Source organism: Fistularia commersonii, chromosome 8, assembly GCF_037954325.1.
Source record: "Fistularia commersonii isolate RoL2024-O1a breed Wild chromosome 8, RoL_Fcom_v1.0, whole genome shotgun sequence".
Lineage (NCBI taxonomy): Eukaryota > Metazoa > Chordata > Actinopteri > Syngnathiformes > Fistulariidae > Fistularia > Fistularia commersonii.
The window spans coordinates 16,406,822-16,422,196 of record NC_141291.1 but is presented as its reverse complement, the minus strand read 5'-3'; the positions used below and the strand labels follow the sequence as shown (position 1 = coordinate 16,422,196).

General features: G+C 37.3%; 1 protein-coding gene across 1 annotated transcript in view; it reads right to left on the bottom strand.

Moving 5' to 3' along the window:
• Window positions 1-10,704: 10,704 nt before the first annotated feature.
• The window catches only part of ofcc1 (orofacial cleft 1 candidate 1), a 90,643-nt gene continuing 85,972 nt past the window's right edge, over window positions 10,705-15,375 (bottom strand). The window contains exons 20-21 of the mRNA XM_086151640.1: window positions 10,998-11,112; window positions 10,705-10,819 (exon numbers count right to left, since the gene is read on the bottom strand). Coding sequence (XP_086007766.1) covers window positions 10,749-10,819; window positions 10,998-11,112 — 186 coding nt within the window. The 3' untranslated portion in view covers window positions 10,705-10,748. The remainder of the gene's footprint in view (window positions 10,820-10,997; window positions 11,113-15,375) is intronic.

The following is a 15,375-nucleotide window of genomic DNA, read 5'->3' as shown; positions in this document are numbered from 1 at the left end:
ATTAAACTCTCTTCTTTTCTTTGCTTGTTTGTATTTTTTTTATTTTTTTTTATTTGAAATTGCCGCATCTGTCTCTCCAGCCATAAGTAACAGGGACGCCATTTCAACCATTAATTGTTGATCAAGGCGGTTGGGAAAAGCGCCAAAGGAAGAGGATGACAAATAAGCGCCCACGATGCAAACAGCAGTACAAATTATACCACAAGCAGGAGACGTTTATGCTTGATTGGAGCAATTTAATGTTTTCTTCAAAAAAAAAAAAAAAAAAAGCTCACAAGTCCTGGGAGGACAGTTAAGAAAATGACTTTTTAATCATCCAAGGAGCCGCTGTGCCTTTTCTCTCCTGATGGTCCCATATTGAAGACTTGGAGCCATGAGGGGAAGTTCAGTTTTATGGGCATTCATTGAAACAGTCAGAGTGCTCAAGACAAGTTTTAAGGGGCATCTGAGTTTTTGAGGAAGCAACAAAGAATGGAATTACATGACTGGAATACATTTTCTCAGTGATATATTTCAAATGCTGATGTGAAAAAGGTTTACTTTTACAATGGAATTAATTATGAATATATACTGTATTTTGTAAAAACAATGTCCATGATCTTGAGACTTTAATTAAGTCAAGAGTGAAATGCTTTACAAAGCCACAGTTCAACACACTATTCATTGGTGAATTCAATAATCTTTGCTATGACATTGTGGCTTGTACTAACTTCAATGATGAATTCGACTTGGAAAATATATTCATGAAATTTCAATGTCCGATGCAAGAAGTCATCTTGTAACCAGAGCCTGACTGTGACAAACTATTCCACATTTCTATTCTGGTAAGGGCTTTATTTTAGTCAAACATGTCTTCATTTGTCTTGTTGCATTTGTGTGTTTTTCAAACTCACACACTGCCTCTGTAATTGAACAGTAGTTGTTGTTGAGGGTCCCAGTAAATGAAAACTGCCATTGTAGCATCAAAAATAATCAATTTGATGAGTCTTACTCAAAGTAATGTGATATTGATTCTATACTCTGATATAGTGGCCTGCTCCTCACTTGCACTAGAATGATTATTGGCTTTTGAAAAATCCCTCCCTCCCTGTTTTTTAACCCACCCTCCGTTCTGTATCGAAGAACTGGTGCCAAAGCTTTCAGCTCCCATTCAGCTCTGCCGCCTGAACTTGTGTCTTTTTCACCACAGAGTTTCAAAGTGAAAGGCTTAATATGATACAACCTGATAATTTCATTTTTGTTTATTCATTCATTTTTTTTTATTCTCTATTTTTACACTAGCATTGGATTTGATTCCCAAACACATACATTTTTATAGACGATTCCACATTCATCACCCTGTCTCTTACATTCTCTACAGTTTTTAATAAAATGTAGTATTCTGGACTAAAAAACAAATAACTAATTTAAATCCAAATCCCTCCACTCTACCCAGTCATATTATAGATGACAATATTCCTTTCTCTGATACACACTTAGTCAAACCGAATCTGATTCAATGGCTTAGCCTCCTTTCTCATGCAAAATAATGCAACAGACCAAAACATGGTTTGATGAATTGGGTTCAGATATGAGAGGTGTGAATGAATAGAAGATGCAAGGATGTGATAGATGACTGACCAAAGGTGGTGGAGGAAGTGGAGGCCGCAGAGAAATGATGGCAGGCCTCAACACCAGGCCAGTCACTATTGATTAGTGTAATAAAGAAAGCAGCAAGAGATATTTGGCCTCAGAGATGACATGGTTCACTTGATGACTTATAGGAGTATACGTGTATGTGTGCATCTGAGATCTAAAGCCACAAAATATGCCTATGTGTGCATTTTACAGACAGAAATGCCAAGGGTGTCTGCAAGAGTGAATAAATGAATGTGTGCGTGCGTGCACACGTGCATGTATACATGTGCTGGTTGTGTCAGAACAGTGTGCATATGCACAAACAGTACAGTGAAGGCTGAATCCCCACGCATGGTAACACCCCTCACACACACCAGAAGCCTGTTCATAGAAAAAAAAATCAATAGGCTGGTGATAGAAATATGCTAGAATGTTGTGTAGGTAAAAGATTGATCTGGGGTCTATGAAGGGTTTGTCCAAAACCAAATAATGGTTAGGGGCCAGCGACCTCATGATCTCCACAGGAAACATTAATTATAACCGCACTGTTTATGTATTGGGCTGAGCATTATGGCCTGAATCAATGGAGGCTAAATTCTAACACAGGAAAGGTGAGGGCCCAACAAAGAACATAAACTATGTATACCAGTATCAAGGGGGCTCTGATTGGGGCTCTGAAACCGATTTCCTTCTTGAATTACTACTTGGTTGGAAATTATCTAAACCACTTCTCCTTCGTTTGAAAGAATTACAACTGATATATAAACTATATATGCACACTAAAATTGCTCCAATAATATGGTAGTTCATGATGGGAACACAGTAGAATGATATTCCCTTTCTGCCCACAGGTACAATGTGCAACAACCAGAACTTTCAACGCACAAATTGTGTCTATTGATTCTCATATTATATGACAGCATGAAATGGAAGCAGCATCAGAGGCATGCCTTTATTAATTTGGATGACAACATTCCCATGGCCTTCTGGGTTTTATAGCAGGCAAACCCAGGAGCCCCTGTTTATTCCCCGTGAACACTTGGTGCAGGCCACAATAGCCTTTTACATAGCATCTCAATTTGACAATATAGGACTTCAAAACACACCTATCATCACGAGACATCAACTGTGACTTTACTTTTACCACATTTAATTCATCTGAAGTGGATTTACAATGCCAGTTGCCGTTGACGGTCAACTAGGTTGTGCTCAGGATGCATTTGTTTTGGCACGGCACTGGGGGAGAATATGCATCACGTGTCGGATAAATATTTATTGATCTCTTTTATGGCAATTGATAACTATTGTGACAGAAATCCACAGGTTGTAGCTGGTGAACCTTTTACTACGGTCATAATCCATGAGAAATTGGTATTATCAGTTTTATTAGGAGATCTGTATTTCATAACATTTTTAATAACATTTTTAATACATAACACATTTTTAATACGTAACACATTTAATACACAACATAACATTTTTAATACATACACGGTAAAATGCACACATCAAACATACATACATACATACATCAAACAACATACATCTTTATAATGCGATTCTGCCCACCACTGGCATGATTATTATGTATTCAGGGAAGACACTAAGCAACAGTAGCTCGGAAGTAAACGTACATGCAGATCACTCAGTCAGAATAAGACTTACGTTATCAGAAAATAGAGTGTCTTGTAATTTGGGTCTGACTATCTTATGTCTTGCTGATTGCAACCTGCTGTATGTCCCCTTGTATTCTGCTTATTTTATGTTATATTATGCTATATTATGCTATATTATTCATTATATCACGATGGTCTTTATGTAATTATATTCTTAGCCTTCAACTTTGCAGGTACACAACTTCATTGCACCTGATTGTGCTTTAGATCCACCTGCATGCAATTAATTTAAGATCAAATGATAAGCTACAGATGGTGAAACTGCAATTTTTGTACAGAGCAATATGTTTTTATATTTCAAAATACAATTTATCTGCACCACCACTTCCAAGAGTAGATGTTTGTTGTCTGTGAATAGCAATTCATGAAAGGCTTGCTGTTATTAAAAATACAAATGGCGAGACACATCTTAGTCCAGGGGAAGCCGTAGACGATTTCCATATTTTTCTGTTACGTGTGCTTGTATGTGACACATTAATAAACCACGGCGAGTGTGAAAAGAACCCAAGATAGTCCAACTTCATCTTTTAACTAAGGCGAAATAAATTCTGGGATACAATAAAAGGCGATTGCCTGGGAATATATAGAAAGTTTTTCATAATTCTTAACAGTATTCTCTCATTGAAATGAGTGTTAAATTCCCAATTTGTGATTGGCTGACGAAACACCCTCATCTTACCTAGCCAGCCAATCATCAGCACCACCACTTTTTGAGTGATGAGTCTCCTACAGGAACCAACAGCTGTATGTGCAAATCATGCATATAAATCAATTACTGGGGCCCTATGTACTTTAAATGCACCCATTAATTAAGCAATGTCAGACACAATGAACCATGAAGTTCATTACATTTTTAGCATTCAAACCCAGGATTATTTGAAGAGTGCATGAGAGAGCGGGAGACGGGTTTACCTAATGATTAGCCCCATAGCTCAATGTCGGGAAGACGCCAGCGGAAATTTCAGCAAAGCTGTTTGTGAGAGGAAGCAGAAGAGCAGCGAGCTGTCTCAGCAATCTACAAGACACCAAAGGCTTGATCAAAAGGAAAGCAAAGAATAACAACAACTGTACAATGAGGGGCCCTATCAACTTATAAGCTGAGAAGGGACGGATGCAAACGCTCAAAAGCATCCAACAAAATACATGGTGGACGGATATAAGTCGAATCATTCCAGCTCAGCATATTCCAGAGTGTTTTCCCAGACTTGCTCATAATTGCAGCAACAATTCGATCACTCCAGAGAGTATATCCAATGAATAGAGTATAATCATATTAACAGCCAAAAATAAAGCTTTCATTCCACAGGTTCACAAAAGATAGCGAGACTTACAGAAATGCTTCTTTCTTTTCTATTTGTTGAAGATGAAGAGCATAGAAGCAGTTACTGTATCTTACCTGTGTTTTCCATCGTGTGAGTATTTGTGACTGGGTTTCTTTGTCCTGCGTTGTACTTGGTTTAAGATTCTGTGAGATGTGAGGATGGGGGAAAGGGGGGGTGCAGAGAGAAGCTGGGCCCAGCTGCCTGGCATTAAGCAATGACCTCTGCATAATGAAAGATGGCGACAACATTTCCCACTCATTACAAGGTTCCACACTGTGACTAAATTTGCATATTCATATTTTTTTTCTTCCCCTCACTGCCCCCCCCCTCCTTTTTTTTTCCACTGCAAATTATTTTCCTGTGAGCAGGACATCTGCCTGTCTGACACTACTCTGGAAGGAGGAAAAAAATGTGTGCAAGGAGGCACATGATCTATCCAGATGTCAGAAATATGGCACAACGTTGACGTGTTCGCACAGACCATTTTTGTGTGCTTTCCGTGGCTTAAGCACCAGGAACTATGTTCAGGGTCAATGGAGAAGAGTACAGCTTGGGCAGTAAAACCTGACAGAGGTCTGGAATGTATATCTGCTTTGCATATTATTGCTGTAACACAATGACACAAATGCCAACGGAACACTGGTTCAGCAGCTTGTGCACAGTTGGGGGAATCTAACATTCATGTCACAGAGGAGTGGATCAGTAGATTTGAAAGTTTCTTTAATTTAGTGGTTTGCCACTGGTGGGTCAGGGCAGAAAAGTGGGTAGCTGTGCCATTTCCACTTAGAAAACTTATCTGGAGAAAACTCTGTTTTATTTTGAAGTTTGAGGAATTATTCTTCGCTTAGGTTTTTTATTTTGAAGGACGTGCATTTCCCACAATGCAGCAGCTGAAAACTGTCGGAGAAGTTCTAGCAGCTGTAGAACTGGTGAAATGCATGTTCATTAAATATGCATTTTATTACATTGAGGGGAAAACAGACAGTAAACTCATTAACTTTAACTTACCCGAGCATTTTAGGGTGATTTTAGTTTTAATCTGAAATGAAGTTTGTTGAAAACTGCTTGTACATAAAAAAAGATTAGAAGTTATTTATTTATGTATTCATTTTAGAATTATCAGATGCTCCAATACTATACATATACTTGTGTGTGTGTGTGCATGTGAGTGTGTTTTTTGCATGTTTTTTTCACACACAATATATATTACTTTGACAGTATATTGTATATATATGCAAATGTATACAAATATACATGTTAAAAACAAAGTCTTGAACAAAAATATCTGAAATTTGCTTGCTGGTTCCATATATGTACCAAAGGTGTCAGTTGAGGATCCTGACTTTCTGTGAGAGGTGTTCAGTGCACCTCGTCAGGGCTTCATTGTCAGTCCAGAACACCACAGAGTCGATGCGTATCCCCAAATGTCCTGTTTTATTGTACTTGGCCTGCTGCCTACATGAATCTGCTCTAGATATGTACTGAGACAATAATGTAGTGATGACAGTAATGATGTGACTGAACCGTTTGTCTGTTGTGCATTTACTCAAGATTTTGGGATTAGTCGGGCCCATCTAAGTAAAGAAAGGAGGAGCTAATAACTGTCTGAGCAATCACGCGTTTTACCTGAGAGCCGTCGCTTTAGACAAATTCAGAAAACAACAAAAAGATGATATGAATATGTATCTATGTGTGTGTATATATTGTCCCTTCTTCTATTTTTTTTTTCTTATTTTTTTCTTCTGCCAAAATGAGAAAAATATATTAATTGTAAGATGAGATTTCGACACTGGATAGTTAGTCAGAAAGTTATATGAATGAATGCAAATCATTCACGTGTTGCATTAATAATAAAAAACAATAACACAAAAAATACACATTGCTGAACTAATCAGTGTAACTATTTATTTCAAGAATATGTTATTGTTATGTTGATCAGAAAGTAAACATTGTAACAGTAACTAAAAGATAGAAGACATCACATACATCAACAACAATAATTGGTTTTACCTGAGAACTGTCCTCTGCTTGGAACTTCCATCAAATTATTTACTTTGGCTCTGCAAACATTCCTAGTGCACCAACAAAGCATTGTATTTAGGATTCTTGTTTGTAGTGGTCGGCTCCTTTGGAATAACCAGTCTTGAAGTTTATTGTGTTTTCTATTTTTGTTTCAAATTTGCATGTTTATCAAATGACAAACTTTAACAAGCCTCAAAACATAAGTTTAAACCACAAAATTTGATGAGCTTTAGCAACTCGCCCTCCTTTGCACTCTGATATGCTGCAGAATGATTACACATTGTTTCAAAGGTGGATGCTGTCATTTGCTTTTGCTGCCAATAGAAATATAACACTTATTAATGTGTACAATTCATAATGTAATGCCATAATATACTGTATGAGCTGGGAGACCAGGAATTCAATAAATAATGCAAAGAAGATGAGATTTAATGATGTAATTCATACTTGCAATGATGAAATAGTGGGTACCTGATCTACAAACTGCTTTGGTATGATACATATCATATCATACGAAAATCAAATAATAATAGTGGAAGTAAGCACACATTTATTTACACTCAGGGCCTTCATCCTTTTTTGTTCTTTTTTGTAATCAGAAGTATCCCAGCAGCCTTTTTGTCTAATTCGAGAATTTCGGTTCATAGATTTGTGTACAGAGGCAGGTATTGTACAAAGTTTTCCATCAAAGAAATGCTGTGTTGGTTAACCAAAAAATATAAAAATAAATGGGAAAAAAAAAAAAAAAACGTTGAGGTTTTGGAATGAAAACAAAGCAGCAAAGTCGAATTTTCAATTCCTTTTATTTAGTTGAGCAACTTTAATTCAAATGAATCAGGCTTAGCTGCTCCCTCTAACCGTGCCCTAAGAGTTGCCGATCTCAACGTGCAGCATAACAATCACCGCAGCACTTCTGAATACAAACTGTTTTATGTGAATACCTCAAGCTGAAGGCTACATAAATATAGAATTAAACAATGTGTTATTTTTTTTCTTCTTTTTATGTTTTATTTTCCCTCCTTTTTCTCACTCTCCAGTTACATCCCCAGGTTTGGTTGTGCTCTAAGCAGATGCAGACACTTCAAAAAGTTGTTGCTCCCTTATGATAGCTCTGCAAAAAGGTTTCTTTTAACTTAAATCAGCAAATGTGTGGAGTAGAGACCTAGCGGCGCATTCCTCTCCCCCTGAAATAATTGCTCGCAGGGATCAATTTGAAATTTAAATTGTGCTGAAATGGTGTTTGTCATTAACAATCAAATATTTGAACCACTGAAATACCTTTGGCCACTGCGTACCCACACCCTTTGCCCCAAGTTGAAAAACACACTGCACATTGTTGGTTTGATGATGCTGAAGTGAGGAGGTGGTGATGAAGTGGGGAACTCGAGCCAATTTTTGATTTGTGAAAAACAATAAACCTACCAAAACAAAGGGGTTATCAGTGAAACCTTTTGTTTGCTTGGTTTACCTTTACAGTATCTTTCTTTAAGTTAAATTAAAACACATACTATGAAACTTACACCCAGAGCCTTTGTATATTGGTATTTTGTATTGTTGTAATTGTCAAATGATGTGGCAGGTCATTGGGTTGAGAATACTAAGTTCTCTTGAACACCGGATATTTTTCAAAATCTGTTTTGTTTTGTTTTTTTTGCTTCCTCCATCACCTTGTGTCTGAGAGCCCCTGAAAGAAGCCTGCATTTACCCGAGTCCTTGGCCACAGGTTCCTGTCAGACGTTAACTTGTGTAGAAATTGTCAAAACAAATATATATATATATATATATGTGTGTGTGTGTATGTGTGTGTGTGTGTGTGTGTGTGTGTGTGTGTGTGTGTATATAAATTAGCTCTTTACTTTTCTTTGTTTTTCTTCTGATAAAATAAGAAAAATGTAAAAGTGCATTAATTATAAGATGGGATTTCTTATTTATTACCCACTGGATAACTTAGGTTTCTTATAAATGAAAGATCTTATTTTGTGATGTCTGGTGTGCACAATTTGCTGATAACCCAAGTTATATGAATAAATGCAAACCACTTCGTAGTTGTATTGATAAGAAAAGGCAAGTGCATAGAAAAGACAATAAGACAAAAAATATGCTTTGTTGAAGTAATTAGTGTAACCTGTTTCTTGTAAGAATACATCATCTGAAAATAAACATTGTAACAGTAGACATCATACACATCTGCAGTAAGGTTTAGAAAGATAAAAATAGGAGCTGGGTATGAGAGTACATATAAGGTTACAACAAATGGCAACAAACGGAGCGAAGAAAGAGCTTCCTGTCATCTCTGAATGACAACATCTCTGCTTAATGTTCATTAGGGGACAGATTGAATTGGGGGGTGTAGGACTGTCACTGTTAATGGAGTGATCTCTAATTGGCTCTACAGTTCTGGCTCCTGTCAAAGTCAGTCTAAAGGATAAGATGCAACACCAGTGTAACAAAACAGCAAGTAAATAAATGGATAAATAAACAAATTAGCCCCGGATTAGTATGTCATTATGGTTTGTTTGTTAAGTCATTACTTGCATAAGATGCCTAGATCTCACTCATAGTTCTTGAGCTATACTGCTCAAAAAATGAAAGCAGTATGAAAAGGTACCTTGGTAAGAATTTAAGACTGCTGCATATTACCAATACTGTTCCTGAAAACAGTAAATCCCAGCAATCTAACTAAATAACAGTCAAAATAGCTTAACAAAGACTATAACAACCACAAGAGATTTGGTTTTTACATCTAAGTTACTCTAAGTTTTTACTCTAAGTTACCTTAGAAAACATTTCAAAACAAAGGAATGCTGTTTTTATGAAGTTGAATTTAGTTACTTATTATGTTGGACACAATAGTAAAGCATCTGCCATGTGATTTTCCTGTAAATGGCCCGATGAACATGAATGTAAAAAAAAGTAGTGAACATCCAGTTTTCCATCTTCGGTTCCTAAGCCTTTGTTTAAAAGTCGATGAGTCTATCTATCATTGTTGTTCTGGCAAAAAAAATAAAGGCATCAATTTGTCCACCACAATAAGGTTTAAGTTATATAATGAACTTAACTCAATTATCCCAATGAAGGGCAGTAACTTTAAAAGAGCCTTAAGGATGTGAGACAGTGTTACTCACAGTGTGTGTGTGTGTGTGTGTGTGTGTGTGTGTGTGTGTGTGTGTGTGTGTGTGTGTAGGCAAGTGTACATGAGTCTGTATGTGCTTCCACCACGCCCCAGAGCCATGAATCTTATGGTTAAACCATAGAGGCGAGGAGCAACTTCTAGGTCAGTGAGGTGTGTTCCTGATAATGGCGAGCGTAAGTGGCCACCATTGCCATCCAGCAAGACCCAGAACTTGATCTGTAATGGCTGCTCATAAAGGAGAATCATCATCAATGGAAATGACAGGTTATTAAGATCTGATTTTAGGGGGCTACGGTTTTAGTATGATAGGTTAGCTATCCATAAAACCTTTAAAGCCTGGCCCTCAAACGCATCAGCCCTGATCCCCATCTCTGCGTGCCCTGTGCCAGAGACACATGCTAATAAGCACACAACCTTTAATTAAGCAATATGTATAAGTAGGCAGCCATTACGGCCTGATTTGTGAGCCACTTCATTACACTGAGCCCTGACTAGCAGACACATTTCCAGTACAAGTCAAGCTGGCCAGAATATTATCTGGCCTAATGTGGGCTCAATATTGATATTTTATCACACGAGTTCTGATTACTGACTCTTAGACTCTTGAACATCTGCTTCATTAGTTTTGCATTGTTTATTGGGCTGCACAAAGCTATTTTTATTTTCATTTTAAAGCAAGCACATTCCTTCATCATAATGTCATAGTAACCAGGAAATGTATCATATTGATCATGAATGTGTCTTTTATCTCAAAATATTTTGTCAAGAAATTTGTAAACTCCTGTAAAGAATTGTTATGTATTTAATGTATGATATTACTGCATTGTAAAATACTGTACAATTATTGATTTTTTTTTTAAATATCCAAGAAACATATTTCTATTTATTGGAAGAGTTTAAGTCAAACAGATAGAAGATGAGTTTGCATATAACAGTTCAGATCCAAATGGGTAAACTCTTTCTTTCTTTGCTCTGATGTCATTGGTTGATATATTTTGCAAAACTGGAGCCACACCTGCTTCCCCCGACTGGCTCAATGCGATGAGACCCTGAGGGAGCAAAACAGACAGTCAAACTGTATAAATGATGTTAAACAAACAGCAAAAAGTAAAGATTTGCACATGTTAGTGTCATATAATGACGAAAATTGCATTTGCGGGATGCCTTCATTAAGTGGAACAGCAAACGTCAACATTTATTCTTAGAAAGGTTTAGACTGGTACTAACGGCCAAAAAGCTTCCTCCGTTTCCGTAACTGCTGGGTGGAATCTTTGCCCTCCTCCCTCTTCTGAAAGGCCGGCAGTTTAGTTCTGTCACCAGTCCCCTCAAAATTTCCAATCACCTTTACCAAAAGCAACACACATCTTTTCAGTAATTCAACAATGAATGAACAGAGGAACAAGGTTAAAGCCAACAGTTTCAGGAAACCCCCCTGGGGGGCTCGATGTATCAGGCATCTCAAAGAACAAGTTGAACTTGGATGACAGTTGCTGAAATTTGCAGGGGTAGTACCCTTTTTTTCTGCAGACCTGTGAGCGTATTGTTGCCACTCATTGAATATTTCTCATTCGATGTGCTTGGAGTGAGTCTGGAGGAAAGGCCGAAATGGCGAATCCAAATGGCAGAACGCCTCTAATACCAGCTGAACGTGGCCTACATGCGCAGCTATAGAATACACAGCTGGAACCACAGTGACGTTAGATTTAATATACTACAACTATTAGTATTCCTACAAATACTACTACAACTACCATATTTGATTGATTAAATGACTTAAAGGATTCAAAGTCTCATTATCATTATTATTGCTGCCATTGTTATCATTGTCATTATTACTATTAGTATTAGTAGTCGTAGTAGCACTAGTATCATTATTATTAGAGTAAAGCAAAAATGCCAAAACAATATCCATCCATCAGTCTGCTGCTGCTTATCATGCACTCAAGGTTGCTGGAGCCTATCCCAGCTGTCATTTTGGGGGCAATTTTTACCCATTTTTTTTCAATTAATCTGCTGCATGTTTTTGGACTGTGTGAGAAAATCCAGGCAGAGAACATGCAAACACCTCACAGAATGGTCCCCTTGTCGTAATTGAACCAGGGTCCTTCTTGCTGTGAAGCCGAAGCACTAACTAACCACTATTCCATCATGCAAAGTTATTTAACCCAAAATGTATATCATATGCCGAATAAAGATACAGCATCTTTGAATAAATGCAATGCCCTGCCTAATGCTTTATCATCATCATCATTATCATCATCATCATCATCACCATCATAAATAATAGTATTAATATATTGATAATAACTAATAATAATAATTCCTAGTAAAGTATATATTAGTAGTAGTAGTGGTAGTAATATTAACAATAATAATTATTAAAAACATATTAATGTTGAAGCATATCAACTAACATAAATTTAATTGGAGGAGGGATAGTGTAGAAAGTTGAGCATTTGCAGTGGAAGAATGACTCATGGCTGTCAAATATCAATGCAAGCATCAAAACTCTTTCACTTTTGAAAACAAATACTATTATGAAACATTATCTTCATTTAATCATGTAACTATGATTTCTTCCAGTAGCTGTCGTATCAGAACTTAGTTATCATAATACAGTGACTTAATTTTTGTATATTCCCTTCATTTTGTTTCCCTTGATGTGGCTCTCATAACCCTCTGTACCCATTTGTGTCTCCAATATACAGTACCAAGAAAACAAGAAAACTCCAAGTAAAAATGAAACGACTGTATCTAACATTCCTGATATAATTTTCATAGATGGAGAAGCAATTGATCAAAAGTTAGGAAAAACATGCCACAGAGGATTTCTTTGTCAAATGCATGTATGAACTTGCCAGATGATTACACATGGTTTACTATGGAGAAGTCTTCCTCCTGCTACAAAGATATGGCTGCCAGGGAGGCATTAATCTCCTCCTGCAACATGCTTTATGACGCCAAGGACATTCTCCGTTCTTCCCCATTAGAGCGACACATGCAGCAAAAGACAGACACAGTGCACTCACTTCCTGTAAAAATCATATTCATATTTCTGAGGGATGACGATGACCTCACGGCAAATGAAGTGTGGGTCCTCAGTTTCACGGCAGCAATCAAACGCTCAGTAGAGTAATTACAAAAGAGAGGCAGGAGGGAGAATTGATGCGGTCTGTCAATTAATGTTGCTGCAAGGTGTTTTTCGAAAGGTTAACTTCTTCATATTTTCTGCATGTTAAATTAGGTCAATATTGGTCTGGCGAGGACTCGTGTTCATGTGCAAATGGACAGCGGGCTGAGTCATGGAGGGCCAAGACAAAGGATCCATGTTAATGAGCAATTTCATGGCAAATCATGATGACTAAGTGACTATTTCGGAGTGAAGGAGCATGTTGACCAAAACTACCCAGCAAATTAAGTCGCTGAAATATCCCTTTGGCGCATTGATATCAGAGTTTTTAACACAGCCTCACTCTATATGAAAAGTCTAAAACCCATTCCTATGACATACAATGCTACTATTTATTCTGCTTGCATACTACTACAATGCATTTATACAATGCATACTCCTATCACTACTACCCCTATTCCTACAGCTGATATTATAATTTTTTCTTATTAGAAGCATTAGTAACAATAATTGTAATAATTATAATCATCATAAACATCAACATCATCGTCAGCAGCAGCAGCAGCAGCAGCCTAATAATAAATAACTGGTTATTTTTAATTGCTGTTTTGAAAATTTGCCATGGTGCCGTGATTACCTGACTCATCAAAGTGACTTCTCAACCAATCATAAACAAGTGCAGCCCCCGATGTTTCTACAATGTTCAGAACACACCACCTCCTTACTAGCGACTTATTTGTCTAAAATCAATGAGCTCAGAATAAAAATTAAAAACCAAAAGGTTATATCTGTCTGGGAATAATTCAAGGAAAATCCACATCACACCAGACCATCATTATCAGTTACAATCCTATCAATTGTGGCACAGTAAACCTAAAAGGAGAATATAATTTTCTCATTCTTAAAACATGCATAATGCAATGAGTAATTTGCGCTCACATTAGGAAAAATTGAAATATAATCCAGTTAAATATACAGCAAGAGTTTTGTAAAAAGGGCTAAGCACATCAAAAAGAAGAAGTGAAAAGACCACACAGCTGAAAATGCAGCAAAAAGTGTTTTTTATTTATACAAATCGCTGGAGATGCTCATCATCAGCGTTTTTCTCTGAGCCATAAATAATTTGCGGAGAGAGAGGTAATAGTCAAGCTGGCAGAGCCTTAGTTGTGCATCTTTAATGGAAGTTTTACAGAAGCTGAGCCAGTTCTTGCATATGCTGCTGCCTCCCATATGGAGGGAGGGAGACAAAAAGAGCACAGTTGGCTCATCCTATCTTTTTATAAGTCCATCGACACTTAAATGTTCGCCCGGGAGAAAAAGCGACACAGGGGGACATAAACCCACTGTGTTTTTAGGAGAGAAGATAATGACTTAGTTTGAATTAATTTCTTCATCAGCCATCTTGTTTCTACAGACAGAGTGGTTATGAAGCCTGCACTGAAGGTCCTAGGTTATATAGATGCCGTTCCCTGCATAATTTTGGCCCTAACAGTGGTTGACGGCATTGTTTTTTGCGAGTCGGCAGCTGGGGAACATCTGTTTATAGGTAATGAGCGTTCAAAAATCTCCACCTTGCTTTACCTTTAATGTCTTTTATTGGCGCACACTGATGGGAGCGTTGCTTTAACTTTTTTCTATTGCTGAGCAAAAAGAAACGAGAAATTCTTTCACCATCCCAGACACAAGCCGTTGGCAAAAAAGAAGAGTTAGAGCATATGATGGATAATTAATATTAAATTTCTTTAAATGGAATTCAATATGCTTGTCCTTATTGTGATATTTCAGCTCCTGAATTTTCGATTCCCGCTTTTGTCGCTGGTGATGCAACGCAGGGAGACGAATAACTTTTTAGACGCCTGGTAATGGCTGAATAAACATTTAGTTTTGCATGACTCCTTCTCGGTTTCTGAAGTTTCAGTAAATCAAACAGGACACACCTCACTGTTCGGTTCCATCCAAACAGTGTATGACAGTGTCTATAGCTCAGGGCGATTCTTCCAGGACATACTTTTTCAAGTGTTCGTTTAGACAAATTTTGGTTGTAAATGCAAGCATAATATGCAAAGCTTGCCCTAGAGCTGTGGTCATGTTAGTCTAAGGGAGGAGCAAGTCCTTCGGGGCATCGGTGTTCAGGACAATGACAACAAAAACAGCTCTTTGAAGGAAATGAGCTATCCGTCAATATTTCCTCAGTAAATGGAAACAGACATCTTTAGCGGTTGGATTAGTCTTTCAACTAAATGGGACACAGAATGGAGGGACATTATTGGATATTTTAATGGAGCTTAATATATCAATCCACACTAATCGTCAAGGCAAGCAAAAATGTGCTGTGTAATGTCGGGTATTTTCATTCGTTCAGTTTTGTAGGCGTTTCTTCAGTATTTGCAGTAAAGAAGTATAATCCTATCTGAATTTGTCAAAAACTGTTTGGCATCCTCAACTGAAAGTAAAACAGATTACATCCACTTTTAT